Here is a 26,923-nt window from a genome sequence, read left to right on the forward strand (position 1 = left end):
GTGTGTGTACCTTGTTAGTGAATAGGACTTTAACTGTGAGTCTTCCAGCTGCAGGAGGGATGTACTTTACAGTGAATGTGTCGTTGGCATTGGGGATGATGTCGAAGTCCACATCAGCTTCTGTGTCACTGACCATGTTGGCATCACACTTTATGCCCACGCTCACATCACCTAAATGAACACACACGAGCCAAAACCAAGCTGTAAACTAAGTGCATAACAATGTGTAACCCAGTCCCAGCAACGGAATTCCGAGTATGACAGAATGACACAAGAAACTATGACAGACAACAGAAACTGCTCTGCTTGTGAGGGAAACCGGAGCTTCTTTATACTCATCCGAGCAGAACGTGTGTGCAACGTCAAATGACATAAGATAAAATTTTACTATTGCTAAGAGGTGGTGGAAAAAAGTTAGTCTTCTTTGTTGCAAACCAGAAAACGCTCCGTCTGAAATTAGTCTTGAAAATAAGTTGATTAGTTTTTTCTTACCTTTCTTACTTAACTCATTATAAACCACCTGAATAAAAAAAATGCTCAAGGGATGAAATTAATTATCCATGGCTTGTTACCATTAAGTGCTAATGTAAAGCCTTCTATGTCATTTTACGGAGAACTACAGACTGCACATAAAACAAATGTCACCTCCAGGTCTGAAAAGCAAAGCCAATGAAAACTACTTTAATCTAGCTTCTTCTTTAATAAGGAACAAGGGGAAAACATGTGATTGGGAGACTGTATGCACGATTCAGTAGTTTTAATAGACTTCAATTTGTTTTCTTTTTGCAAACACTTTTCCTTGACTTCAGAAAACATGAAGTAGGGGAAATTCATAAAGACCTAAAGGCTGTGCTTCAAGAACCTGGCCACATTTGCAAAAGGCTGAAATCTTTTGGCTGCAAGAGGGCGTATTGTGGTCAAACTGTGTCAGATTTGAACTTTAAGTGTCCTTGATATCCTTGTTCATGTTGTTTCATAGAGACTATATAAACATGGGCAAGCCTGTGAAAGATGGTGCTTAAAACCATCTAAGGGAAGATAAACCCACAAAAGCCAAGTAAGTAGTTACTGGCTGCTTACACGGGTGTCCTTACTTTTATGAAGCCAAAATTAGTACAACTGTATAAAGAAATGAAAGTACTGGGATAAACTTTAGGTCAAATGTGTTATAAAAGGACACCAACTTGTAGAGTGGTTGTGGAATGAAAAGCAAACCTTATAATTTGTGGTTACACTGTTCAGCCATCTCAACTACACTATGCACTCCATTAACTCACTAAAATTTGAGGCTTTATTGCAGGACACAAACCAAGAGGTAATAACGATGTCCATCATTAATGTAAAATCTGTTTTAAAAAATAACTTTTTCACCAACAGATTTTTACAAATCCTGATTTTTTGGGTGGCTTGTAACAGTATTGTCTGTACATACCGTATGCAGCTTTTTATTTTCCACACTAAAAATGATACCATCTATTAACTGATGCATTCTTCCTCTTTGGCTGGTTGTGAAGGAGGCGGGTGTGTAAGCCACAATGTTGTTTTGTTTTCATGTAGGTAAGTGATGAAGGATGATGTGAGTATGAATGTGTGCGCTGCTCTGCTCAGGAAGGCCAGTGATGAAATTTCCTGTTAGGATGTTTCTGCCTTGAGGTCATTGCCAGCACATAGGAAAAAAATGTATGTGTGTGCGTCGTTCGCAGTCTACAGAAAAGATGACTGTGTGTGTGAGGCTGAATGTGCAGCTTAACTAAATGTGTTACTGTGGAAATAAAGTTGTGGGTGTTTTCCTGTCTTTATTGCTTAATATTTGTGTGTGTGTGTGTGTGTGTGTGTGTGTGTGTGTGTGTGTGTGTGTGTGTGTGTGTGTGTGTGTGTGTGTGTGTGTGTGTGTGTGTGTTTTACCATCTCCAGCTCCTGAACAATCCACAGTGAAGTGTGTTGGTTCATTTGCTTTTAGTCCACTTCTCTCAACTCCAGGGCCAAACACCTTCACCATGTTTGGGTGGCTGCCTTTACTCACATTCACCTACAAACATCAACAGGAAATGACAATTTATTCTGATTTAAAAAACAAAAAACTGACGGATACAGCACAAAAAGGATTTCCTCACATATCTTGACATGTTAAAAACGGCACCGACTGTGATCACTTCTGTTTTCCTATTACAAAAGAAAGAACTCTGAATGGAGTACCACAAAGCTCGATCCTGGAGACACTGTTTTGTTTTAAGCTAATGGGCTTCAGCTGCTGCTCTTACAGTTTCTACACTTTGTTTACCTACATGTGCCTGTGTTTAGCACTTCATGGGTTTAATATTGATAAGTACAAGTCCATTTACCGTTTATCATAGAAGTTCAGGCGAGGAATCAACTTATTGATGGGTACCAAAGTATCCACTTCCAGATTTTAGTTTTTTTTTTCTAGTTGACTGATGATACAAACTAAATATAATTAATCAATTTAATTGGCAGTGAGTTAGGACCATATCATCTGTAAATTGGACATCTTTAATTGGTACAGGCTTTTTCTGTTACTTCCAGAGGAAACCCTGGCATCATGAAAGTAATATATTTACTTTGGTGCAACTGAATGCATACATGAAGTACTTCAGCTCTACACAATAGTATCTGGGTGTTTGTTTAGTCAGTGACAAACAGGCATTTTTAAAGTCCCGTTTAGTCAAACAAAAGATTTGTTCCTAGCACCAACTAAAGATACCAACAACTCTTTAGAGTGATCATTTTATATTAATGAACAATTGCTATTAGTACATAAAACTGTTAAATGCAGTGACTGTGTGGAGGATTTAAAACAAGTTAAAGATTTACTAAACTAAACTTAAAAAAGTGTAACTACACCTCATAAGTTGCAACCTGGATTTAACTAAGCAAATGGGTTTGAGCCTCTTATTGGATAATTACTGCATAGACAATCATCTTTCAGCTGGCAACAACTTATTTAACCCCAACTGATACAATGAAAAGCTTCTCAGTTCTTAACCATTTGGAAAGACACATCCTGTGGTCATGGAAAAGATTAAATCATTTACATGCATCAAGCAGAGAAAGCATGTAAGGAGATGCAGAAACTACTACAATGGGGTTAATCTTTAGGATCTTTAGGATGTGCTGGAGAAAGCTTTGCGTAGTGGTCGGACTCTCATCATCAAAACAAGATCTGGGTGAAAAATTAATGCAACTCTGGATGGAAATTAATCCTGTGACTTTGCAGAAGCTTATCGAAACGATGCCACAGATAATGCTGCTGTAATCAAAGCTAAAGGAGGACCAATGAAATATTAATGTGTGACCTTTTTGGGTGGTGACCTTTGGCCAGGCAGTGTAGTCTCAGTGTGATTTGCATGTCTTGGTGTAGTTTCCCACATTTCTTTCAGCATTTAATTATAAAATACTGGCTTCAGAAAAAAAACACCCCTACAGTTGCATTTTTTTCTTTGTTTGTTTTTTGTTTAAGTGAAAAAAGATTTAATAATCTTCACTCGCTTGACAAGAAGACCCACATTACAGCTACAATAGGAGAAAACCATGAGAAAATTATCTGCTTATTTGGCCTAAAGAGAAAGCATCACAATTACACCAGGAGCAAATATTTTGGGTGTTTCCGGAAGTTTTCTCCTCTTAGATACTTTTTAATAAATTCTTCATTCAATATGAAAAGTTTACATACATACATAAGACCTCATAACATTTTAAAAGGAATTATTAAGTTAATGAATGATAATGTATCCAGATGTTAAACGAAAACAAATAGACCAAACACAGGAATATATTGAAATAAAATGTCAATTTATTTTTAAACCACCCTTACGTTTACTTGATTGGCTGATCAATTTCATTATAAAATGACTTCAGTACAGATTGTAATTAAAACAATTCAACATGTTAGTTATAGATTTTTAGACAAGAAAAATGCAGCAACAGAAATGACTTAATTAGATTTTGAAAAATAAATTCAGGAGAGTGATTCTTTTCTCTAAAGCTTTTCATTTTAAATTATTTTAGCCAATTACACAAATCAAAAAAGCCCATTTTTTAGTTTATCAGCTGCCCTCCACATAAAGCCAAACCTGAGCCAACATTTAGGACCAAGATGCACATTTCTTCCATGAATACTTTTGGGTTTACTTGTGAGCAACATGCTGGCACTAACCAGCTGTAATAAGCAGACGTATGAGGCAGTATTTTCACTGCAGATTCAAACACTGACAAAAGAGTCAACAACTCCTGTTAAAGAAAAAATCCCTCTACAGCAGAGGTGGCCAACATCGGTCCTCAAGAGCTACAATCCTGCAGGTTTTCCAAATTTCCCTGCTCCAACACACCTGACTTAAACTAATGAGTCATTGTGCAGATCCTTATAAGCTGTTGGATCCGTTTAATTTGAGTCAGGTGTGCTGGAGCAGGGAAATTTGGAAAACCTGCAGGATTGTGGCTCTCGAGGACCGATGGCGGCCACCCCTGCTCTACAGATTTAACAACTATGGAATTAAATTGCCATTTGTAATTTCAAAATAACTCCAAAGATAGTTTTCCACTTCAGAGATTAGCTTCGATGTATTTTCTTACAGACTAAACCTATTTTAACTAGTATTTTTTATCGGCAGATAAATTCTTAGATAGGTGTACTTGCAGAGCAGCAGCACCACAAGCTTCTTCTTTTTGTATAACAAAAGTGGTGCTGCTGTATGTTTCCAACAGTGCTACCAGCTGGGTGCGGCTGTTTGCTTTCTATCAATCGACTGTATCCACACTGAAGTCAAAGAAAGCTGCTGTCAGGAACCGCTGAGGTCAAAGTCTCTAAAAGCCAAATATAATAGTTCTTTTACAAAGCCCAGACTTGTCTTAAGCTCTTGAAATAGATCTTTGGACCTTTAAGAAAAGGTAAGAAAATCAATTCACACTAACACAAAAACACTAACTCGATCCAAACGCAGTTTCATTTCATCTTACACAATCATCTCGCCAAGCCTCTTAAAAATGCCAGAACCTCCTCTTGTATGAGCAGCTCCTCAGTTTTACAGTCTAGGTAGTACATCTGTTACAACACAAAGAAATTAATATAGCTTTGCCAACTTTTTATTTGTGTTGGCATCATTATAAATTCCTGAATGATGCACAAACATATCCACACAGTTTCACACGAGACTTATTTGTACTGTAGAAGAAACAGAGCGTCTAACAGGGAGAGCAGAAGGCAGCTGATAAACTTAGAAAAAAAAATCTTAATATGAATAAAAGCACAAAATTAAATTCTGATTTAGTGCATAGAGGTTTAGTCAGTAAACATCAACTTAAAAGAAAACCTTTTCTCTCTTTTTTTCTAAATATTTTACTAAGAGCATCACACAGCTGCTGTTACATTAAATGGGAAATCAAGATCATCATAAATGAGGATCTATTAGAGCGTCAAAGGTGGGACTCAGGCTTTGACAAACACTGGTAAATTTATGTTAGACGTTAGTTTAGTTTCTTACGTCATGCTGAATGATTAGGATAGAAAATAGGGATTATTAGAAAAAGAGTGAAAAGGTTTTCATTCGTCAGAAACAAAAAAAAAAGGTGATGAATCTTCACTCATCTGAACTTTAAGCTCCCTGCGATGCAGCCTTGAACATTTCTTCAGAAAATTTCATACATTTTTAGGCTCCAGGATTTTGTTTTCTCATAGTAAATTCTTCTGTTCTTCATTATTTTTAAACTAATGTTGTGCCTCATTGCTGCAGCCCTGCATTAACTGCAGAGAACCTCCCCACTCCCTCACCGCACACCTGTTTGTTATGACTCATTACTCCCCAGGCAGTTTCCAGTTGCTTCTTCACATTCCTGAATTTCTAATCCAATTCACGACTCCTTTGGGCATTGTCTGGTTTTAATCTTGGATACTCCATCTTGCTTGGCTGTATGGAATTTGGACATCTATGAATGGACTTTTATCTCTGCCTGCCTCTGCAACCCTGACGGACCTCCGGTTCTTTTTTTTCCAGTTTGATACATAAACTTTGTGTTTTACATCTATGTGTTGTTTTCAGGTCATCCCACCTCCTCACAATTTGTTTTTGAATTGATAATAATAGTTATTATTTTTAATAATTATTTTAGTTATTAATCAATCATCATTATTATTATTGAAGAATGTGTAATAAAGACTTAATAGATCCGAGGAGATGTTGCATGACAGTCTGATTCCTGACAGCTGGCTGATGGAGAATTTATAGAAAAGCAATATTGAAAAATTTTTAAAATAATAACAGCAAATTAAGAAAACAAGTACATAAGGATACGGTTGTTCTTTTTCTTTTCATTTTATATTTTGCATCTCATTATTTTAAATTGTAGCTTGTTTTTAAATTTGAGAACTATTTTGCCAAAGTGGTTTAAATCTTGTCTTCGTTGTTTTGTTTTATTAAACTGGTATTTGTCCTTTGAACTATAGAAACAATGAACAGGAAAAACTGTGGAAATATTGTTTTCTTTGGCAGAAAACATTCATTTTATCAGCTTTTTTTTAATGTGTAATCCATAATCGGGGCGCGGCCTGTGTTTAAAGTGAGTCATTTTCATAAATCAGTGTCAGTGTCGTATTTTCTGTGTTGCTTTGTCCGTTTATGTACAACACTTTGTTTCAACTGTGGTTGTTTTAAAGGGCTTTATAAATAAAGCTGAGCTGAGCTAGCTTATCTTAGATCTAAAAGAGTTTAAATCAGCTTGTTTAAAGAGTGTAAAGATCACTTCTAGATGAAGAACCTTCACCGTACAAACCTTCTGTGTACAAAAACTAGACTATGACTTTAATATTCATTAATTTAATCAGTCAGAGTCCTCTCAGTACCGAGTCAGTCTTAGTTTATCGACCTCAAATAATTTAAAACCCATTAACTCGATATCATGAACAAAGGCTACTGGTATGTGGATGAAGTAAAGATTAAATCAAGTTAAACACAGAGTTTGACTTATAAGTAGAGCTGAGTATCTTGAGGAAAAGTAAATAACAGATGAGACTCAGTACACGAACTAAAGGTTGGAGGCTGGTTGGAGGCTGGGATCAGCAAAAAGTTCAGGTGAGTGAAGCTCATAAACAGAACATGTTACACACACATAACAAAAAGTGCAGGAAAATGATTACAGTGCAGAGATGACGGGTTAGTGCATATGGTGACATAATCTTCCACATAAAAAAAACAAAAACAAAAACATTGTCAGTCTTTGATTAGTGGTTTCAAAGTGAGGATGTGGAGGACAAATGAAAAGGTTCAGTGTACAGATCATTAATCAGTATGGTGAAAATATTCTAAACAAAACAAAAATGATTCATTAATTACAATTTTAAGATGCAAAATTGGACATTAATGACCAGCAGTTATATTATAATTATGTTTCTTTATTCTTAAACAGTCTGCAGACTTGGATAGCTCCATCACTGATGTTCCTGTCTGTATCAGGTTAAGCTAATTTTAACTATTTATCTGGTTATCATACACATTCTCTGAAATGAGGAGATTTTAGAGTTAATACTGACAGTGTCTTTACGTAACAGCTGTTTAGACGGATAACATTTTTAAGTTTGACATTGCTGGATATGAATTTAATCCTTTTCTTGAGACATTCCAGTAATCATACTGATCTGTATCTTTCAGATAGATGGATCAGAAAGGCTGCAGGTCATTGTCTTAACTTTCATGTCTTGTGGTTCTTAAGGTTATCTAGACTCAGTCTAAAGCCTGTAAACAGTGGAAAAGAGCTAGCTCGCCTAGCACTGCCTTCAACAACTCATCTGTTTTATGCAGCCGGAAACTGAGCCATCTGTGTTTGAAGTTCAACAATGACGTACCGGCCTGCACCCAGGATTGATGTGCTAAAAGCTGTACCTCTCCTCAATGTATGTAGTGATTATAATCAGAGGCTTCTTAGTTTTTCCACCTGCATCTGAACACTTTACCTCCACCTTCTTCAAACCTTCCTTCTGAACATTTGCCTCCGATTTGACAACTTTGATGCTTCCCGTTTCAATTAAAAGCTCAGACTGGTTAAGTTTGGTGCTTTCTGCCTCAACTAGATCCTCGTATTTGGGTAGATTTATGTTACTTCCTGTCCTAACCGGGCACTGTGATTGGCTGCTTACCCTGAAAGGGCTGTTGGGAATGCTGACCCCTCCCCAGGCAACGGCCACAGTGTGTTTGACAGGGGAGGTGGGAGTGTAGGAGCACTGGTACAGCCCATCACCTTTATTCCTCACTTTAACCTCCACAGGGAGTCCCTCACCATCCTGATGAACACACACATACAGGAAGACTATTAAAAACCTGATCAAAAGCTATATTATGTCTATTTTTAACTTGATATTTCATTGTGCTAAATGTGCAAATAAATCACAATATTAACAAATACAAGCTGTGAAAAATAATCTTACATGCAGCTCCATGTGTAATAGAAAGAACAGAGTAATGAGATGTTAAATTAAACCCTCTTGGCTTCAAGAGGAGTATACGTGTGTAATGATGCTTACAGGTGGATTTCTGCCTCTAACCTGTGCTGTGATTTTCAGAGGTCCTTTCCCAGCACCCTCAGCATTCACAGTGAACTCAGCAGCCTGGTCGATCAGGCAGCCGCTCTTCTCAAGCCCCGGCCCGTAAGCCTGGACCTGCAGCCACAAAACCAAAAACAAAAAGACTTGACTACCAGCATCAAACCAAAGTCGATCAAATGCCTGAACCAGAGTTCGGAGGGCTCGTCTCTGTGACTGGATTATATGTCCGACAGACCTTGTCTGGGTTGGTGGTGTTGTCGTCAGGGATGATGTAGGCCATGAAGGGACTGTGTTCAATGTCCTCTTCATCACAGGTCACACGGATGGCGTATTCACCAGGTTCTGTTGGCCAGTAACGGACGTCACATGACCCGTCGTTTTGATCCTCACACTCAATTTTAGCCTGGGAAGGTCCAGCGATGGCAAAACCTGAAAGCAGATCAGATGAGAGTGATCATTTTAGGGTACTTTTTACAAATTTTAAATGTCTGATGTATGAAGATAATCACAGCAGACAATTGATCCAACAGTTAAGGGCTGATAATTGTCATTAAAACAACAACTTACCCAGGACTCCTGCATCTGGACCAATGGACTCCACTACAAAGGTGGCCGGTTTACCCACAATGCCTCCCTCCAAACCAGGGCCCCACGCCCTGATCTGCTGAGGCCCCGCCTCAGGACCAACCACCACCTCGAATGGACTGAGAGAACGAAGGCAGAAACGGTCAAAATGTGTAAAATGATACGAGTCACTGCTCTCGAGTCGCTGCTGTTGAAATGAGGCAATGTGTTTGGAAAATATGTGGCTTTGTGTGTGTGTGTGTGTGTGTGTGTTTAAAGGGGAATAGTATGATTTATATATTAGGTTGTTACACAAACACATAAAAAAACTAAAGAAAACTCAGCACCCTGCAGATCTCTAATTCCACATTCACCAGTTACTGGTTTAAAAGTGTGAGAGTGTGTTTGTGTACATATGCAGCACCCTCAGATGGAAACTACCTTCACACCAAATAAAACTGTCTGCTGCAATTTACTGTCTGCACTTCAGACAAACACGGCTCCCATTTCTTTTCACTGTCAGTTATGTCTTTGTTTGCAGTTTCAGCCTCGTTACAGCGAACTGCGACTTCAGTGAACAAAGCTGCAGTCACCAAAGAAAGGATTCACACGTCTCAGTGGAGAAACACAACCTTAATAACTTAGTAGTTGTGACATTATCTGCATTGTGATTTAACACATGTAGTCCATCTGTGACTCATCAAGTTTCAAAATGTGATGATTCAATAAGCAACAAGCATGTAGAAGAAAATTTCATCATCCATTAAAATACAACAGCTGCAGATTAACTACACTTCACATGTCCTCACACTAAACGCTTGTTCTGAAGTTTTCCACCTTTTTCCATCTTCCTTCTTGTCCAGTAGGGGAAAAAAATGGAGACTGACTGCATATGCAGGCCTCTGTTCAGTCGTTACGCTCGCTGTACAGTGTGCACCACAGTGCCTTAACCACTGCACCACTGCATCCTTTACTCCAGAGTTCAGTGGCCTTCTCTATCCGTACACAGACGCACATTAGTTGTATCTTATCTGTAAATCCATTCTTGTCCTGCTTCCCTCTTACCTTTTTGATTTCATTAAAGTCAAGTAACTATTGTCTGCACTTTTCTTCTAACTCGGCAAAAAGGCTTTTAAACTCTGCCCCTGCAGCCTGAACAGCTTACAAACTGGCTTGAAACTGCAGGAGCTGATCTCAGTTAGCGGTGTCTGTAACTGCTTGTCCACCCAACTATGTTTTCCCTGTTCTCTTTCCCTTTTAAATTTATATTTTATATGTTTTATAGTGTTAGGGTGAGAAGCTTGGTGACCCGGGAGGGGCTCAGAGTAGAGCCGCTGCTCCTCCACATCGAGAGGAGCCAGATGAGGTGTCTCGGGCATCTGGTTAGGATGCCTCCTGTGTTCTGGGCATGTCCCACTGGAAAGAGGCCCCGGGGAAGACCCACGACACGCTGGATGGACTACATCTCTCGGCTGACCTGGGAACGCCTCAGAATCCCTCCGGATAAGCTGGTGAATGTGGCCGGGGAGAGGGAAGTCTGGGTTTCCCCGTTTAGGTAGCTGCCCCCACGACCCGACTCCGGATAAGCGGAAGAAAATGGATGGATGTTTTATAGTGTATGCTTTATGCTGTTTGCTTGAGTACTGCTATCTTGGCCAGGGATCCCTTGACAAAGATTTTGTAATCTAACTGGAACTTAGCTGGTAAAATAAATGTTAAACAAACAAACAAATAAATAACTAAATAAATAAATAAATAAATAAAGCATTGTGATGGTAAATTAGCTTGGTGAGCTAACAGCCAGGAGAAAAATCAGGAACTTAATAAATGTGGGAACTTTATAAATGTGGGAACTTTATGACCCTTGATGTCCAGTAAAAGGTTCGGTTCTGAATTGTGACTAAATGGGTCAGTGCTGGCCCTGCCCCTTTTATTAAATATCACATGTAGCTTCTCAGTAATCTGAATGATTTGAATGAACAATAACTTTCACAGAAAAAAAAAACAAACAAAAAAAAAAAAAAACATGTCATCTGCTGTACAGAGAACCTTCCAGAAAAACAATATATATGATTTATACTTTTCATTCCTCTGCAGATCCATCTGTATTGGATATTGGATGAGGTAATGTGCTGAGGTAACCCCAAGAAACACACACACACACACACACACACACACACACACGTATATATGAACATATATACACAAAACAGTGTTCTCACCTCTTTGGGATGTGCTGACCCCCCCAGGTAATGGAGACGGTGTATTTGCCAGGACTGTTGGGGTGATACTCATAGGAGAACACACCATCCTGACTGGAAATCTGTTTCACCGGCTCTTCGACACCCTCTGAATGAAGAAAAAGAGTAACATGTATGTAGTTTAAAACATCTATATTCATACTTCTTGTAAGACTAGCATTAATAGGACCTTATTAAGCGTGTTTTTTCCATAAATGATAAGCGGGCTTGAGTATAAAGGGTGTTGCTACTTCTTTACCAGTTCATTAGGTAAAAGTTGTACATGCATAATAAAAGAGAAAAAGGCTAAAAGCAGGGAGCTTTTACGACCGGACACGTCAGTGATTTTGTGTTTTCAAATATGTTAAGCATGCTGCTGTGGATGATGACAGAAAAGAGGAGGACAGTGATGGATGATCACTGGACTCTTCATGGTCAAAAAACCCCAGAAAGAAGAAAAACAGAAGATTCAATACAAGATTAAATTTATTCAAAAACATCTTAAAAAGCCAGAGGGTTTTTTTTGTATTTTTGCACTTTTGGACGTCACCCTTTACCACAAAGAAAAGAAGTAAAGAGAAGATTTGAAACAGGTCATGGTCTGAGGCGGACAACATGTGTAAAGCATGTGGAGGCAGCGTGATGCACCGCTTCCAGTGGCGTCAGGTCACGGCTGTTTATCAATAATGACAGACAACAGAAGCTGCTGGAGGAATTCTTGTTTAGATACACCGTAGGCTCAGATTCAGCCACATGAAGCAAAGCATACTGGACAGAGCTTCACTGCACAGAAGGACAATGATTCAAAACACATCATGGAAGTAACTTAAGAGTTTTAGAAGGTTAAAGTAGAATGGTCAGTAATACCCAGGTAGGTTACTTGATTTGAACCTGACTGAGCTTTTTTACTTACTGAAGACAGTAAGAAACCAGTTTTGAGATGTTTGTGGATTCCAACTTTAGTCTAATATGTTCAATTACATTTGAGCCTTTGAAATAGAGCAGTTTATATTAAGCATTTTATCAACTCTTTCCCAGTCTAGATACCCAGAAAGAAGAAAGTCTGTACTTTAAAACTACATAGTGTTCAAATTTTTCCAGATCAAATATATAAATCATGCAAGTTATTTGTCACCTGAAGAGAAAAACAATAGTGGAGTGACAGTAAATAAATACTCTATTCTCTTCAGTTTGTGCATTTTTAATTAATTGAGTTTTTATGAGAATTTTAATAATGACATCTTGCTGTGTCTTCATCCTGTAAAAGTACTTTAATGACATTAGAAAGTCCTTTTTGCACAACAATAATACATGGAAAACAAAATCAGTCACGTTTTTTACATCACATCTTAAACCCATTTTCTGAAAATGGATGGATGGATCAGATGGAAACCTTGCCTATGTGACAGCAGGTCCAGGATTATTTTCTTTCCACTATGTAAACTTTACTCACTTGGACCCTTGATGAGCACCTTCAGGTCTCCACTGCCGGCATTCCTGGTGTCCACCTTGATGTCACCGACCTGCTTCACCCTCAGTCCCGATGGCTGGAGACCCCGGCCTGTCGCCCTGCAGGCCCCTGGCATGCAGGCTGTCAGACAAATAGGGAAAGAAGTCATATGAGCAAACTTCGAAGAATTAACGTTAACTGATGTGATTGATGTAGGGTATGATTGACTTACCAGGTCCCACATCCACACTGAAGGGGCTCCTGGGGACTCCCACCCCTCCAAAGGTGACCGTGATGGTGTGCGGTCCAGGCTGTGTTGGGCGGTAGGTGCAGCGGTACGTGCTGTCACCCTTATCCTCCATCATCACCTCCACACTGTTCTGGCGACCCTGAGGGTCTCTGATCATGACCGTCACGTCTCCTGTGCCGGCCCCTACGTAAAAGGAGGCGAAGAAGAGAAAATTTTACATAAACAAGATGATGTGGTGAAGGAACTTGCTACTTTTAGAAGAAGTCAGTTAGTTGAAAAGCATCATTTCTTCTCACCTGCAGTGTAGATGTCAAAGTAGGTTGGTTTGTTTGCAATGTTGCCCACAGGTTCGACTCCTGGGCCTTTCACGGTCACTTTAGAGGCATCACCCAGCGCCTTGTCCACAGTCACTTCAAAAGGACTTTTTGGAATCTCCTGGCCTGCAAACAGCACCGTCACCTGCAAAACAAAATGATCCTTTTATAAAACTTTTACCTCATGATAAAAAGGAGTGAAATTAAGTTCAGACTTAAAGCTAAAGATGACTTTATTCTTGCCACATCTACATTGAATTTACCTCAGATTCCACTTGCAATGTATTCAGAACCATGTAATTATTTAAATTTACCTTGTGAGGTCCCACGACTTGAGGAATGTAGGTGACGCTGTACGTCTTCTTGCTCTCGTTAAGCTCTGGGTTCAGCTGTTCAGCACAAATGCATTTAAGACGCCACAGGTCAGTTAAAAACTGTTTGATAAATGAGATCACAGCAGGCCTGAAACTTGAGGATCTGATGTTTACCTCTTCTCTGGTGCCATCTGGGTGGTCTAGGTAGACGGTAACCTGCCCCTGACCTGCACTGAACGTGTCCACAGTGAACACAGCGGGACGCAACACTCGGTTCCCCGTCGGTTCAATACCTGCACAACAACAGACAGTCGTGACAGAACTTCAAAGTGTACATTTAAATCCTCTGCACATATGAGCTCGAGCTACAAACGGACCTAAGCTCGATTTATAGTGACAAGAGGATAACCGGAGTTCACTCTAAATACAACGCAGGTCCCGATTTATAGTTTTGGCATCAGATTTGAACAGTATTACGAGTCTGATCCTGCTTAAAGTGTGCTTTAATTACATTTCCCACAGTAACCATGTTTGCATTGATTTAATCATTTTGTGATACAAGTGATGGTGGGAGGTTTGCTTTGGTTTTATACAGGAAATAAGTGTTTTCAATACAACTACCACAAACTTCTGCAAAAGAAAATCTTAGATAAATCTGAAAGAAGAATTTCGCAAATCACCTGAAAACATAGCTTTAACGCTCATGTAATGTCAGCTGAATTTGTTTCTCCTCCATCTTTGTTGTGATAGCATCATCACGTTATGAATAGCTACTGGCTCAGTTATACTGCCTACATGCATTACACTTTTTGAATAACAGGCTTTGGACAACATTTGGACTCAACTCTCCAGCTCACATATTAAAAGTCTTCGCAGTTATGAGACAGTTATGCTCTGAATAGCTGTGACATTTCTGAACCAGGCCAAAGAAACAGTTTAACCAGACTCTAAACCATCCTCCTGTTTTTGATACTGTGGAGCTCGAGCTGTTAAAGTGGGATTTAAATTCTGTCTGATAAAAAGAAAGCCAAAAGAACTGCCACCAATGGAGCAGATGAGTGTGTTTGGGGGTTTTGGTCCTGTGGTCAGTGTGCATCGCCTCTGTAACTATTCCCTGTACTTCCTCTCAGGGTTACCGAGCTGGTGAGCATCCTCACCCGTTTGTGTACATGCATGTGTGCGGCTCATTGTTCACACTAAAAGCAGCTCACTTCCTCACATTGTCAGGCCAGCATCTCCAGTGTTTCCATTACCCAAACCTTCTCATTTGACAATCAACCACTGTTTGTGTGACAGTTCCTGCAGGTGTGTTTTTAAAATCCCACTGGAGGCTTTAAACTCAGTGCACACAAACCAAAGGGAGCTCCCTGTCACTGTAGGGAACCAATTAACATTTTGTTTACAGTTAGGCATTAAGAGAATCTATTATATCAATAAAATCTCATGTTGGGGACATGAAAAACAAACAGGAGTCTGTGTGAGTTTACCAGGTCCGTATGCACGGGCCTTCTTGGGGTTGAGTTTGGGCTTCAGTGGGGCTCCAGGCTTCAGTTTGGCTTTGGGGAACTGAGACAGGTAGGTCATCACTGACTGCTCGTCTGCACTGGGGTCAATGATTTCCTCTGGAGCAATCACCTACATGTGGACACACAAAAAGTTAAGGACTGAAAGTGAAACAAAATCACATGAACCTTGCCTAAATAAGCAGATCTGGGCTAACGAAGCTAACATGCATTTCTGGACATGTAGGAATTTGTCATGTGACTCTCATATAAAAAACAGGCGAGATATTAAATACAAAATACCCCTCAGACTACATTTGCACAGCATTTATTGTTAGGGTGATGTCATCTTGTCAAAAAGCTTCAGAAAAATGCTATGAGTTGCCTATCTTCATTAAGACGCTTATGAAGGCAGACGATTAGTAATGTCCAGCACTGATCCTGGGTGATAAGCGGCACCTAATTGAGGTAAATACTGGAAGGATGCTGTTCCTACTGGTTAGAGGGAGAGAAGAAGAAAGAAATCCACTGTATCTGGGCACATTTGATTATTTCACTGTGGTAACTGTAGCACTCACTAAAAAGTTGTCCTTCACTGTGAAGGAAAACTTAATAAAAGTTTATATTTCAACCATGATAATAAGCCAAATTAAAACCGGTCTGACTTCAACCAAAACTAAAGACGATGATTTAAGTTTCAACCTTATATTTCAACATCCAAATAGCCTCAAGAACTTAGATATAAACAACCGTCACTTAGGTCTTTGGTGGGGTGCTGAGATTTTCAGCTAGCTCGGATACGACTGTCAAGCTACAACCACCCCTCATTATCCCGCCCCGCAGCCTCAGAGGAAACAAAAGCCCAGTGGAAAGACTATTTTTTTATGGCAATGCTCCAGCAACAGTTAGCAAAAACATGCTGGTGTGTGCCAGCAACTTTGTTAGGCTGAATTACCAACCAGGGCCAGATCAAAGTGGGGTTTGCGACAAGATTTTATCTTAAAGACATGTTATCAATGTCAGCTCTGTCTGGACTGCAGAGGAGAGAAATGCAGGTACTGTAACATGCTTTGACAGCTAATGAGTGTCATTTGGATGGCATCTTTAGAGCTGTTATCAGCCTAAAAAATATCCAAACAAAACCAACAAACCTACCAGGTCAGAGGCTATAATCCCCGAACTAACCACCTTCTTCTTCCAATACTCATTGTAAAATATTTCAGCTGGAAAATAAAATTAAAAAAAAAAAGAAAAACAGGAAAGCTAACAGCACCTGTGTAAGATACTACTGGTCAACTATGACCTTGAGTAGAGAAACAACCAGAGCAGAGTCTGTCTCTGTAGGGCTTAATGATACAGAGACCACAGGATGTGATCAAAGATCTTGTAACTCTCCCTCCAGCTTTCTTCTCTTAGATGTTGTCAATCTCTTCATGGCAGGAGTATTTTGGTAGAGTCCATTTTTATTCTCTTTATCAGCCAGACAGATAGCTTGGACAGATTAATTTAGCTAGGTGCTATCCCAAAGACAGCCATCTCAGAAGCAGCTGGAAAGTGGTTGGTCAGTTTATGTAACATGTGGTTGACTGAACACATTGGCACAGCTCCAGCTGTGAAGGTTGACAGATGTTGGCCTTTACATCTCATATGTCATCTTTCCATCATTCCCACTGCGTTCTCTTTAGATTAACATTTTACTCTGCATGATTTTTCAAAGCAATTTTCAGAGAGATAGAAATAAAATTTCAATATCTTGACGTTGCTTCTTATTTTTAATAAAAAGCTAAAACAAGTTTAACTTCATCATGGTGGAGCAGCATCAAATGGAAACAAACCTGTGGAATGCCCAGCCAGCTATCAGCCAGCTGCATGGCTTCAGTAGCATTCTCCACTGGCTTTACCGAATCCCAGGTTTCCCAGTCTGGACACAGGCCTGCAAGTGTCAAGCAACAAGAGAAAAATGAGCTCTGTTAGACAACCTTCACTTTCACCTTTAAACAGAACAGTGTACAAATGTCAGCATGCCTAAACCTAAACCTACTTATATTTCTTCTTTAAATGGAGCAGCAGTGAGTAAAGTTTCAGTCATATTAGCAGTAAATGACCCAGCCTTAATTTAAACAAAAAGCCGCTCTCTAGAACTTTACTTTCAGGAGCTAAATCAAAGCGAATTATTAGAAGAAAAATAGATAGTAGCATTTTTACCTATTACATTATGTTAGTTTACATAACAATAAATTGTGTTACCATCACAAATATTTCCAGAGAGAAGAAATATTCCAACATCTCTGGGCATCACAATCAATGAAAATGAGATTTTCTGCAGTATTAAACTGAATTAATTTTAGCTGTGTGTGCCTAAAACTGGCAATGTCTGATTCAGGCGTCACGTAAAAGCTTAAATATCCCATTTGGTTTTTTTAACTCAACACAACTTTGACCTTTTTTTTTTTTATGCATACAACCACATTTTGCTGTTTAAATGTTGGCAACGGCTCTGCAGGTCTTTGAACGCATTGTACCTGGTGCACAGCTGTCCACCAGTGCTCCCAGCGCTTTGCCATCTCTCCAGTCTTGACTGAAGTTTGTGATTGGCAGATCAGGAACTTTGTGTTGAATCCAGCCCAGCAGACGCTGTTTAGGTGTCTTTGACTCTCCCTGAACATAAAAGCAGCACAGTCAGCTTCTGTAAATGAACTTGTTTTTCATTTTCACTTCAGGATGTGTTTTGGTTGTTTCTGGCTGTTACCTCTTCATCCTCACCCTCCCATACTGGCATGGAAATGGAATAATGCAGGATCAGAGTCCAGACCAGACCCAGGATCAGCTTCAGGTTCCCATCGACAATGGCTTTAGAGTCTAAACGGCGAGAGAGACAAACACACACAAGTCAGATTCACAGCCTGCTCTGTGATGGACAAAACCTGTTTAAAACAACCATATTAAATCTCTGAGCTCCCTCTTTTACACATTTTCATATATTGATTAATTTATTTTGCATTTTTTTTCTTTAATGTATCTGTTAGACGAGCAGCTGCTGTTTGCTGTTGGTCAGACAGGATTAAGCCAAGACAACTTTTTTTATAAAGCAGATTAAAAACAATAAGTACTGACCAAAATATTGGACAGTAAGAACACATAAAACATTTAAAATGACATAAAATACATTTTAAAACATAACAGAACAATGTAAAAACAAGCTGAAAATACATAAAAACCAAAAATAATATTAAAATAGGTTTTAAAAAAAGGGTTTTAAGTAGGGATTTAAAAATGAAATACACTTGTATTGAATTAAAGCTAAACCCATGAACCCAGCACTAAAGTCTGAAGGTGTTGACTGAAGCTGTATTTTGGTTGTGTGGCACTTAATTCGGCTTTAATGCAAATCAACAGGATAAAGAGACATACAAAGCAGTTTTAAGATAAGTTCAGCGAGATCCTGCAGAGTCACTAAATTCAACCACAGACACCCATATTTACAGAACAACTCAGTACATGTCCTTCATGCTGAGTTTATATCGGAAACTGAGCTCAGAGACAAACCTGCTCCCAAACATCTACAGATAAACGTTCTGCTTCCTCTGGCTGTGCAGAACAGAGCTGCTGGATAATGTTTTTCATTAATCAGACTTCACTGTACCAGCTGGTACCTCTCTCTCTCTCTCTCTCACACACACACACACACACACAATCAAGGACAAGGCAACATTAGCACATCTTTGGCTGCAGAACATCAAGTTCAGCACAAAGCAGACAAAACAATCAATTTTTAATCCGACTCCTTTTCTTTCCAAAAACTTGTTGCTCCTGCAGACACACGAGTGGAGCGCGACACACAAGGATTGGGAAAATGTAGCAGACAAACTAATGTTTTGACAGCTTGGGCTCTTGGAAACATTTCGGTCCACACTCCAGAACACTTGGAGGCATTAATGCACCAATTTGTTTTTGCCAACCACCAACAAAATATAAAGAAGAAGAAGAACTGCAGAGCAGATATCAGCCATTGTCCCGTTAAATTAATAAATAGCTGTACTTTTTTTTTTTTTTTTTAAACATATCATAGTCCTTTTACATATTTATTGTTGTATGTGTGTTTGTGACTGATTGTTTTTATTGCTGGCTATACAACAAATTACCCTCACGGGATAATAAAGGTCCCTTGAACCTTGAAGGTTTACTGAACGCATTGAAGAGAGAAAAGAAAGAGAGATATGGAGAAACCAGTAACTGGGATGAAAGAGAGCAGATATCTTGCTGTTGGTCTAACAGAAAATGTTTTTCTCATTACATTTTCCTCACGCCTGTGATGTTATGACTGTAGTAAATTACATGGGGGGGGGGGCATGGTAGAAAAACCACTGCTAATGACAGGAGGTGACTCCAGACAGACGTCTGCATGACGAGTCAAATAGTATGATGGTATTTTACTTTTCCTCACTGCAAGCCAGAGAGTTAAATAAAATTCATGTCAGAAAATATCTGACTGGTTCTAAACTTTTTCTGCACTTTATTTTCACATCTAATTAATTAGCTGCAGCAACGAGGGATGCAGATCAGCCGAGTTTTACCTTTGCTGACTCATCTTTGCGTCTGGACACTTTCGGTAAACACGTTAAAAAAACACGTGGTTTCAGTCCTCTGTTTCTTATGTGGTTTCCATTTCCCAAGGAACACATACAACACTTTAAGTTCTAGTTTTTTTAAGGTTCTGCAAAGCACCGTTGTGTTAGTTTTCAGATAGATGCCTTTATTAAGAAAGACTGTAAGAAACCAAGAAATGCATGCCTGCATATAATTACACACATATGAACATGACTATCAGTGTCATCAACATCTCCGCCTGCCAGCACATCTTCAGTTACTAAATGTCTCTTGTGCAACTGTGTTGCTGCAAGCCAAGTCTGACACAGCTCATTGTGAGTTCACCAGATCCAAGTCATGTCCCCACAGTGGGAGAAATCCTCTGATACACCCAGTAAAGCTGCAGCTTTGCTCCATCACCAGCACCACAGCTATGATCCAAACATGTTTCAGCAACTCAGGTTTAGGTGGAACTCTCGAAGGCTGCCGCTTCGCCACTGGTGACACCATACCACAACACACACAAACGAATATGTGTGTGTGTTTAATATCCAGAGAAGCTGAAACACCCAAATTTCTGCATTTCTAATCTTTCATTTATCTCCTTCCCTGTTTAACCCATGTATTGTTTACAACTTTCCTTAGTTTTCTCTCATCACTCTAACCCCATCACTCTTTACCTGCTTGTATTCTTTATGCCTCATTTCTCATAAATCTGCAATGACATCATCTTTCTTTCTTTTTCACTCTGAGGCTTTATTGCCACACCTGTATGAATGGCCTTTTCTCCACCCTGATCTGAGCTCATGCACTCAGCTCATGGACCGATTAGTCACAAGCAGGAGGAAAAATTATAAACTGTTAATTCTACACACAAGACAGGGATAAAAATCCCACTTATTTACTTTAAATCAGCTGATTTCCGCCTTAGTTTCCTTTTGTATTCTGCAACCAGATACAGAAGTCTGGGTAATGAGAGTTTTTATTCCTTTTACTGCTTCAACAAATCAGAGGAAAAGGTTAACTAGCAGCAACTTTTTCCACCAAGTTTGAGGAAATGTGCGTAAATCACTCAAAAACACCCCACGCAATGCAGATTACTGTAACACTTTAGATTTTTTTATAAGAAAAGAAAAAAGAAAAAACTTCTGTAGTTCCAGTTGGCCGAGACACATGATTGGCTAACATTTTTAAACAACAATGAACTGTAATTTTTGCTTTTATACATTTGAGAGCTCACCAAGCTGTCTGTCATGTCTGTGCATCATCAAAATGTTAGAGGGGAATGAGGCCATTGCCATGGCAACCTATTGTTAATAGAAAAGGTTGAGAGGTTGAGCTAGTTGCATCTACAGAAACCAGGGCTCTTGGTGAAAGTTTGCGCATGTGGCAGATAAAGCGTATTATGGAGGGCTTTAAACAGCTCTAATAACCAGCTGCATTGTTTCTTGCGTGATTTCTCCCCTCTGTGCCCCTCCATCCTCCTCATGTGACCCACTACACTCACTTCTGGGCTAGGAAGCTGGCACCCCCCTCCCTTCCTCCCTCTAGTTTTTCCAGCGACAGCAGCTCTGGGTCAGATTTGAACTGAAGATCACGTTGTGCTCCGCACCCACTGCAGCACAAATTATAAACTTGTATAAGAGGTTCACCTCAACTCTCGGTCCCTCCTAGGAACATTAAACACTGCAGTCACATCCTTTTCTCATTCAAAGATTTATTTATCCACAGATCCATTCACAAAAAAGTTCCCATTTAATTCAGCCCGGATCTGCGTTTCCGTGAACCAACACTGCTGCCGATACCTGATGATTTGTTGACCTGTTGCTATGGAGATGCAACAATACTGAGGCAACACGGGCACTAACATATAAGTGGGTTTAAGTTTGTATATGAGGGACAAAGAAAGCCTGATTGTGTGTGAGGAGAAATGGAAAGTGATACAGACCGATGTGTTTGTGTGCAAAGGTGAATCAGTTTGGAACAAAAACGCCTCACTTATCAGCAAGGCACACCCTGACCAGCACAGGAAGTTACATAATCAGCCTGCTGCAGACTCCAAAAATACCTGCCCTGTGATCCTGAACTGAACTAATCAGTGACAAACTCTGACCTGCAACAAATCCACAGATTTATGACAAGATTCACAACAGAGAACCCAAACGCACCAATAACCACAGGACACAGCTGGGCCCAAGGGAGACAGAAACTGCAACGATTCCTGGTTTTTTCTGAGAAATGTTAGCGTGTCAGATAAAGCTGAGAATGGAACCACGAGGGACTCCACGGGCTTGGATCGGGTTTTCCGTACACAACAAACCACATCTGATGACATGTGGTGTTAAACTTTAAGCTACCAACATTTCAGACAGACAACATTTGAATCTCCTTTCAAATTATCCACATTATCAAATTACTGCTGAATTTTGTTCTCCATAGTTTGATCAGTGGTCACAAAGAAAGTTGATTTAAAAAGGGCTTGCTGTGTCAAAGCACAGGAGAGAGGTTTCATCAACTCTGTGAGTAAATCACATAAAAACTAAGTATTTGGTGGATAATGTCAGTCCAACAAGTAGCAGGTAGGTGATAAATGGTTCAGGATAATTATTCATTAGAAGGTAAAAACCAGCCTGAATAATCACTGTGTCACTGAGAAGATAAATGTTATTGGAAATGACTAAACTCCTTCTTCTCTCCAAATTTAAGTTGTCTTATTGTTAATAACAGCTTAGTTAATAAATAATACATGACAAATCACAATCTACCAATCCTGGTAGTGACATTCAAAAACTTTGGGGAAAAAAAAAACAACAATAGCAGATCTGTTATTGGTATCAGAGCTTGGAAAACAATAAATAACTAGTTAACTGTGACCAAGACGTCTTGTAAAACACTTGGGACCATCTGTCCAATAGCTTTAGCAGGGTTAGCCTTTAGAGGTGCAGACATTTCGGGACTCCAACACCACTGCCCTTATCTTAGTACAACTAATAAACCTAAACATGTCTGTGGCTGACACATCCATCATACTCAGTCAGACAACTATGGTTAAACTGGGGCTGAATCTGCCCTTTGCTCTCTGTGTCTCACCTTCAGCGTCATTGCTCCTATCTCATGTACAAGAGCCATTCCTTGTCATGATGACTCAAAGATACACGTATTCAGCTTCCTACCCAATAATTTACTGGTGACTGGTACAGAACACTTGTTGCTGGAGGCAGATTATGGGATTTTGGGATGATTTTGTGCTTATGATTATAACCCTGAAAGGTGCCAACAAATAATAACACCATGTCACTAATAAAACAGGATTGATTCACAGCCACCTAGAAAGTGTACAGTACATTTAGTTGACCAAAAACATCTTTACACTGGTGAGCATCCCAAAAAACCTGCAGTTTATCCAATACAGTTAAGAAAACAAATGGTATTTTCTTCCTTCTATCTTTTTCCAACTATTTCTCAGGTTTAAAGCTTTGCATTGTGGGTAATCTAAATTCAGCTGCTCCAATTAACATCTTATTCAAGCCACAAGGAAGTTTCAGAGATTTTTGAGTGAAAATGTGGAATTTTTTTTTCCCCCTCTTGGTGCGAGTTTAAAGTTTTTATAAACTCTTATTTATTTTTAATCCGATTGTGAAAGTTTCCATGCACTACTTTCCAGATGTTTCTGTCAGCAACCTGATTCATCAGGTCAAAAACAACTAAATTGTGTAAATCTAGACTCTTAATTTAAAAAAAAAAATCACCACCACACAGCACAAACCAAATTACTAAGGTAAGTAGCTGCCATGACATAATGCAAAAGGTTGTAGAAGCCAGTTGTTTAAAATTACCAAACAATGCTGTTTAGGCCTGTTCAACAAGGAGGCAATAAACATGTGATCAAGAACAAGCCTAAAACCCTTAGGTTTGGATGTCACGACAGTTTTAATTTAATTAAACTTAAGAGATCAAAACCAGACACTAAAGTGAGGGTTTGGTGGAAATGCCCTTTAGAAAAAGATAAAGGACAGGAGGTACTACAGGATGTGCATGTTTATGTGTGTGTGGTTTGAACCATTGTGTACACACAGATTCCTAAGGGATGAGATCATAGCTCCCTACCCAGCAACCCCCCAAAAATCACCCTCCATTGTGCTGAAGCGAATATATGGTGGCGAAGGAACAAAGGCCACAAACTTTATACATACTTCAAACACACAATTAAACACCCATCCAAACACACTCATTTAGCAGGCAGCCTTTAGAAACCATAATATCAGTCACCAACACATCTATCAGTTAACACACAAGGAAAAAGGTATGTCCTTTACTAACACACACGTACACACACTCTTCCAGGTGTTTGACATCATCTATATTGTAAAGAGCCCAGAGATGACTAGACATAATGAGAAATGGGTCATCGTTTGTGTTCTGTTAAGAGATATGAAAGCAATGTCACGGGCAGTTCTTTTTAATTAGCAAGAAGACCAAACACTCTGTGGCTTCAGCTTCTCCAGAGGAGCAATTTTATGATAATTATCTTTTAGTGGTGAACTGATGACATGTAATCATCATCCTGTCTAACTGTGGGACCAGTCAAAAAGCCCAAGTTCCATTTTTCCCCTCCATCCATTCGTAACGCTGCGGGAACGACACAGAATGTGATTCATGGACATCAATGATCAGAAACATGAACGTGTTGAACCTGAACTTTTGTTAAGGACAATGAATGAGGTCAGCACATTCATCATTTCCCCCCCGCCATCACACATTTTCTGTCTCTGAGTGAGACTTTGACTTGAATCTGCTCCAAAAAAAAAAAGGGTCATCATGGGATCCTGCTGCTAACAAGAAAGCAACATGTCAATACAAATTCTTTTCAAAAGATTGCCAGAGATCAATAAGAAGAACACAAAGGAGCTCTGTCTCAGCACATCATGCAAACAACTGATAAGCAAGTGACAGTATCAGATCTCAGTGTTTTCCTTTCTGTTAATTTTCTCTATCAATCTAGCTCATAGTTTACAAATTCTTGAAAACACTAAGAATTTCCAGCTGTCACCTCCCACAGTTTTAATCCTAAATGTGCCCACACACGGCTGTTGCCAAGCATCACATCTGATAGTCATGTTTTTGAAACCCATGTTGTTGTAGACTAGAGTACTGTCCTGTAGTTATACACAGCAGGAGCAGTGGGGGGGGGGGTGCACATCCAGAAGATAGTTTCATAAAAAAGAAAAAAGAAAAAAGAAAAAGCCCTCTATGATGTAATACTTGACAAACCTTTGGACTCTCCTTCAAAAGTGTTGCAGTTTGACTCTCCTTCATCACATGTTCCTTCAAACAGCACGATGTTGGTGAATGGCTGGAACTACTTTTTTATGTACAAGTACCACTGATGGAAACAGCCAACATGTTTTGTGGATTTAAGTCATTTATGTGGATACAGATGTTTTTGTTCTCTAATACTCTAACCATTAGCTTAACATTTGGTTAATTCTTACACAAATCTGAGAATATGGACCCAAAGAAAAATGTTTCCTATAACTTCGGTGAACTAAACCTCTAAGCCTCAAAAAAGGTTTAAGCTGCCTTAAAATTACTTTAATGCTTGTAACCTCCATTTAAGGTCAAATATTTAAAACTGAAGATCATGACGGCACTCCTAAACTGTGGCACCTACTGGTGACATCACTGCATGATGCACAGCTGTAATAATAGCGTAGAAGAGTCACATGAGTCATGCACCAGCAGCTCAGAGGGGGTGATTGCACCAAAAGTGATCCAGATTACAAAGAGAAGAAGGCAGGTCTTGGATTTGAGTAATGAGTGGTGAGGGAGATAAAAAAAAAAGTGTGTCATTCTGTATCTGACTCTTTAATCTGGTTTTGGTCGGACTCAAGCAGCTGCAGAAAGAGTAATAGGAAGATTAAAGACAGAGGAAAGCTCACTTGCGAGATTTCCACGAGGAGGTGAAGTGAATGAAGCAAGAACAACACTTAAAGCATTACGAAATCTGGAGAGGGTCCAGGATTGGTTCAAGAGGTGAACCACAGAGGATCTTGGACTCAAAGGTTCTGACAAAACAGAAACAGATTATGGAGGTGAATGAGTGTCACAGCTTTCAGCACACAGAACATACGTGGTTAAAACAAAAAAATTAAGAGAACCAGACTACTTAAAAGCTTATGATCCGATTTCAATCAATACGCGACATGTTCTGGCCAAATATTGCCCCATTTCCACACGCTATTTTGTGTGTTTCCATTATCAAATGAGCCCATACAACTGAACCATACCACACCATTTTCCTATGCACCCCTTCAGTTGTAGGTCCATAGGAAAATGCTATGGTATGGTTAAGGCGGAGGGACTGGGATCAACGATAAAATTCATTGACTGGCGGACAGAAAATCATCACTGCCCACGACTAAAGATAGCGCAAAACAAACAACGCTGCTGTTCAGTTCATGGTTCAATTGGACGTTGGAAAGATAAGAGGAAAAAGACGCCTGCAAACCCAGTAAGGTCTGGTCGTACAATGCAGCAGGTATCGTTCGTACAAGGAACCTAAACCCAAGCAGAGCAAAAACAAGCTGCTGAATGGCCTCCATTGTTGTTTGTAGAGTCATGTTGTCGTTGCAGTAGTATGACGCCACACTAGGCATTTGGTCTGAACCACGCATGCCCAGTGGCGGTTCCAGTTGAAATGGGAAAGCTCACCTGAATTAGCTGGACCATTGTAAAACTTCCAAACCATACCAGCCCAAACCAAACTGCTCAGTGGAAAACGAGGCTATATGTCAAATGCAGCTCCAAAGATCAAAACAGGAAGCAGGAAGGAAATTAAAGTTGTGCATATAATTTACCTACAATGATAATATAACCAGTGTAGGGAAAATGCCGTCTGATACCAGTCTGCTGGAACAAACAGTCACACAAATATGAGGACATGTGAGCAACCCGCATGGTGCTGCCCTGCAATTAACACGCCAACATCTGGCATGATGTCCACATGCATAAACCATACACACGCACCGATACACACAGAGTGTGCAGCCCTGCATGAGCTCATCCTGCATGTTCCCAGGCTATGATGTCATTAAAACCAGACCTGCCATGCGGTGAGGAAGAGGAGGATGAAGGCAAGAAATCAGACATGTTAT

General features: G+C 39.6%; 1 protein-coding gene across 2 annotated transcripts in view; it reads right to left on the reverse strand.

The window, feature by feature from the left end:
• Window positions 1-26,923, reverse strand: part of LOC121636388 (filamin-B) — a 66,965-nt gene that overhangs the window by 22,821 nt on the left and 17,221 nt on the right. For both annotated transcript variants that reach the window (XM_041979871.1, XM_041979870.1), the window contains exons 2-17: window positions 17,932-18,041; window positions 17,705-17,840; window positions 17,018-17,115; window positions 15,168-15,315; window positions 13,855-13,973; window positions 13,681-13,755; window positions 13,349-13,511; window positions 13,035-13,235; window positions 12,806-12,943; window positions 11,335-11,461; window positions 9,116-9,252; window positions 8,784-8,977; window positions 8,549-8,662; window positions 8,144-8,287; window positions 1,906-2,029; window positions 11-171 (exon numbers count right to left, since the gene is read on the reverse strand). In XM_041979871.1, coding sequence (XP_041835805.1) covers window positions 11-171; window positions 1,906-2,029; window positions 8,144-8,287; window positions 8,549-8,662; window positions 8,784-8,977; window positions 9,116-9,252; window positions 11,335-11,461; window positions 12,806-12,943; window positions 13,035-13,235; window positions 13,349-13,511; window positions 13,681-13,755; window positions 13,855-13,973; window positions 15,168-15,315; window positions 17,018-17,115; window positions 17,705-17,840; window positions 17,932-18,041 — 2,189 coding nt within the window. The remainder of the gene's footprint in view (window positions 1-10; window positions 172-1,905; window positions 2,030-8,143; window positions 8,288-8,548; window positions 8,663-8,783; window positions 8,978-9,115; window positions 9,253-11,334; window positions 11,462-12,805; window positions 12,944-13,034; window positions 13,236-13,348; window positions 13,512-13,680; window positions 13,756-13,854; window positions 13,974-15,167; window positions 15,316-17,017; window positions 17,116-17,704; window positions 17,841-17,931; window positions 18,042-26,923) is intronic.

The sequence above is a fragment of the Melanotaenia boesemani genome, chromosome 3 (genome assembly GCF_017639745.1).
Source record: "Melanotaenia boesemani isolate fMelBoe1 chromosome 3, fMelBoe1.pri, whole genome shotgun sequence".
In the NCBI taxonomy this organism is placed as follows: domain Eukaryota; kingdom Metazoa; phylum Chordata; class Actinopteri; order Atheriniformes; family Melanotaeniidae; genus Melanotaenia; species Melanotaenia boesemani.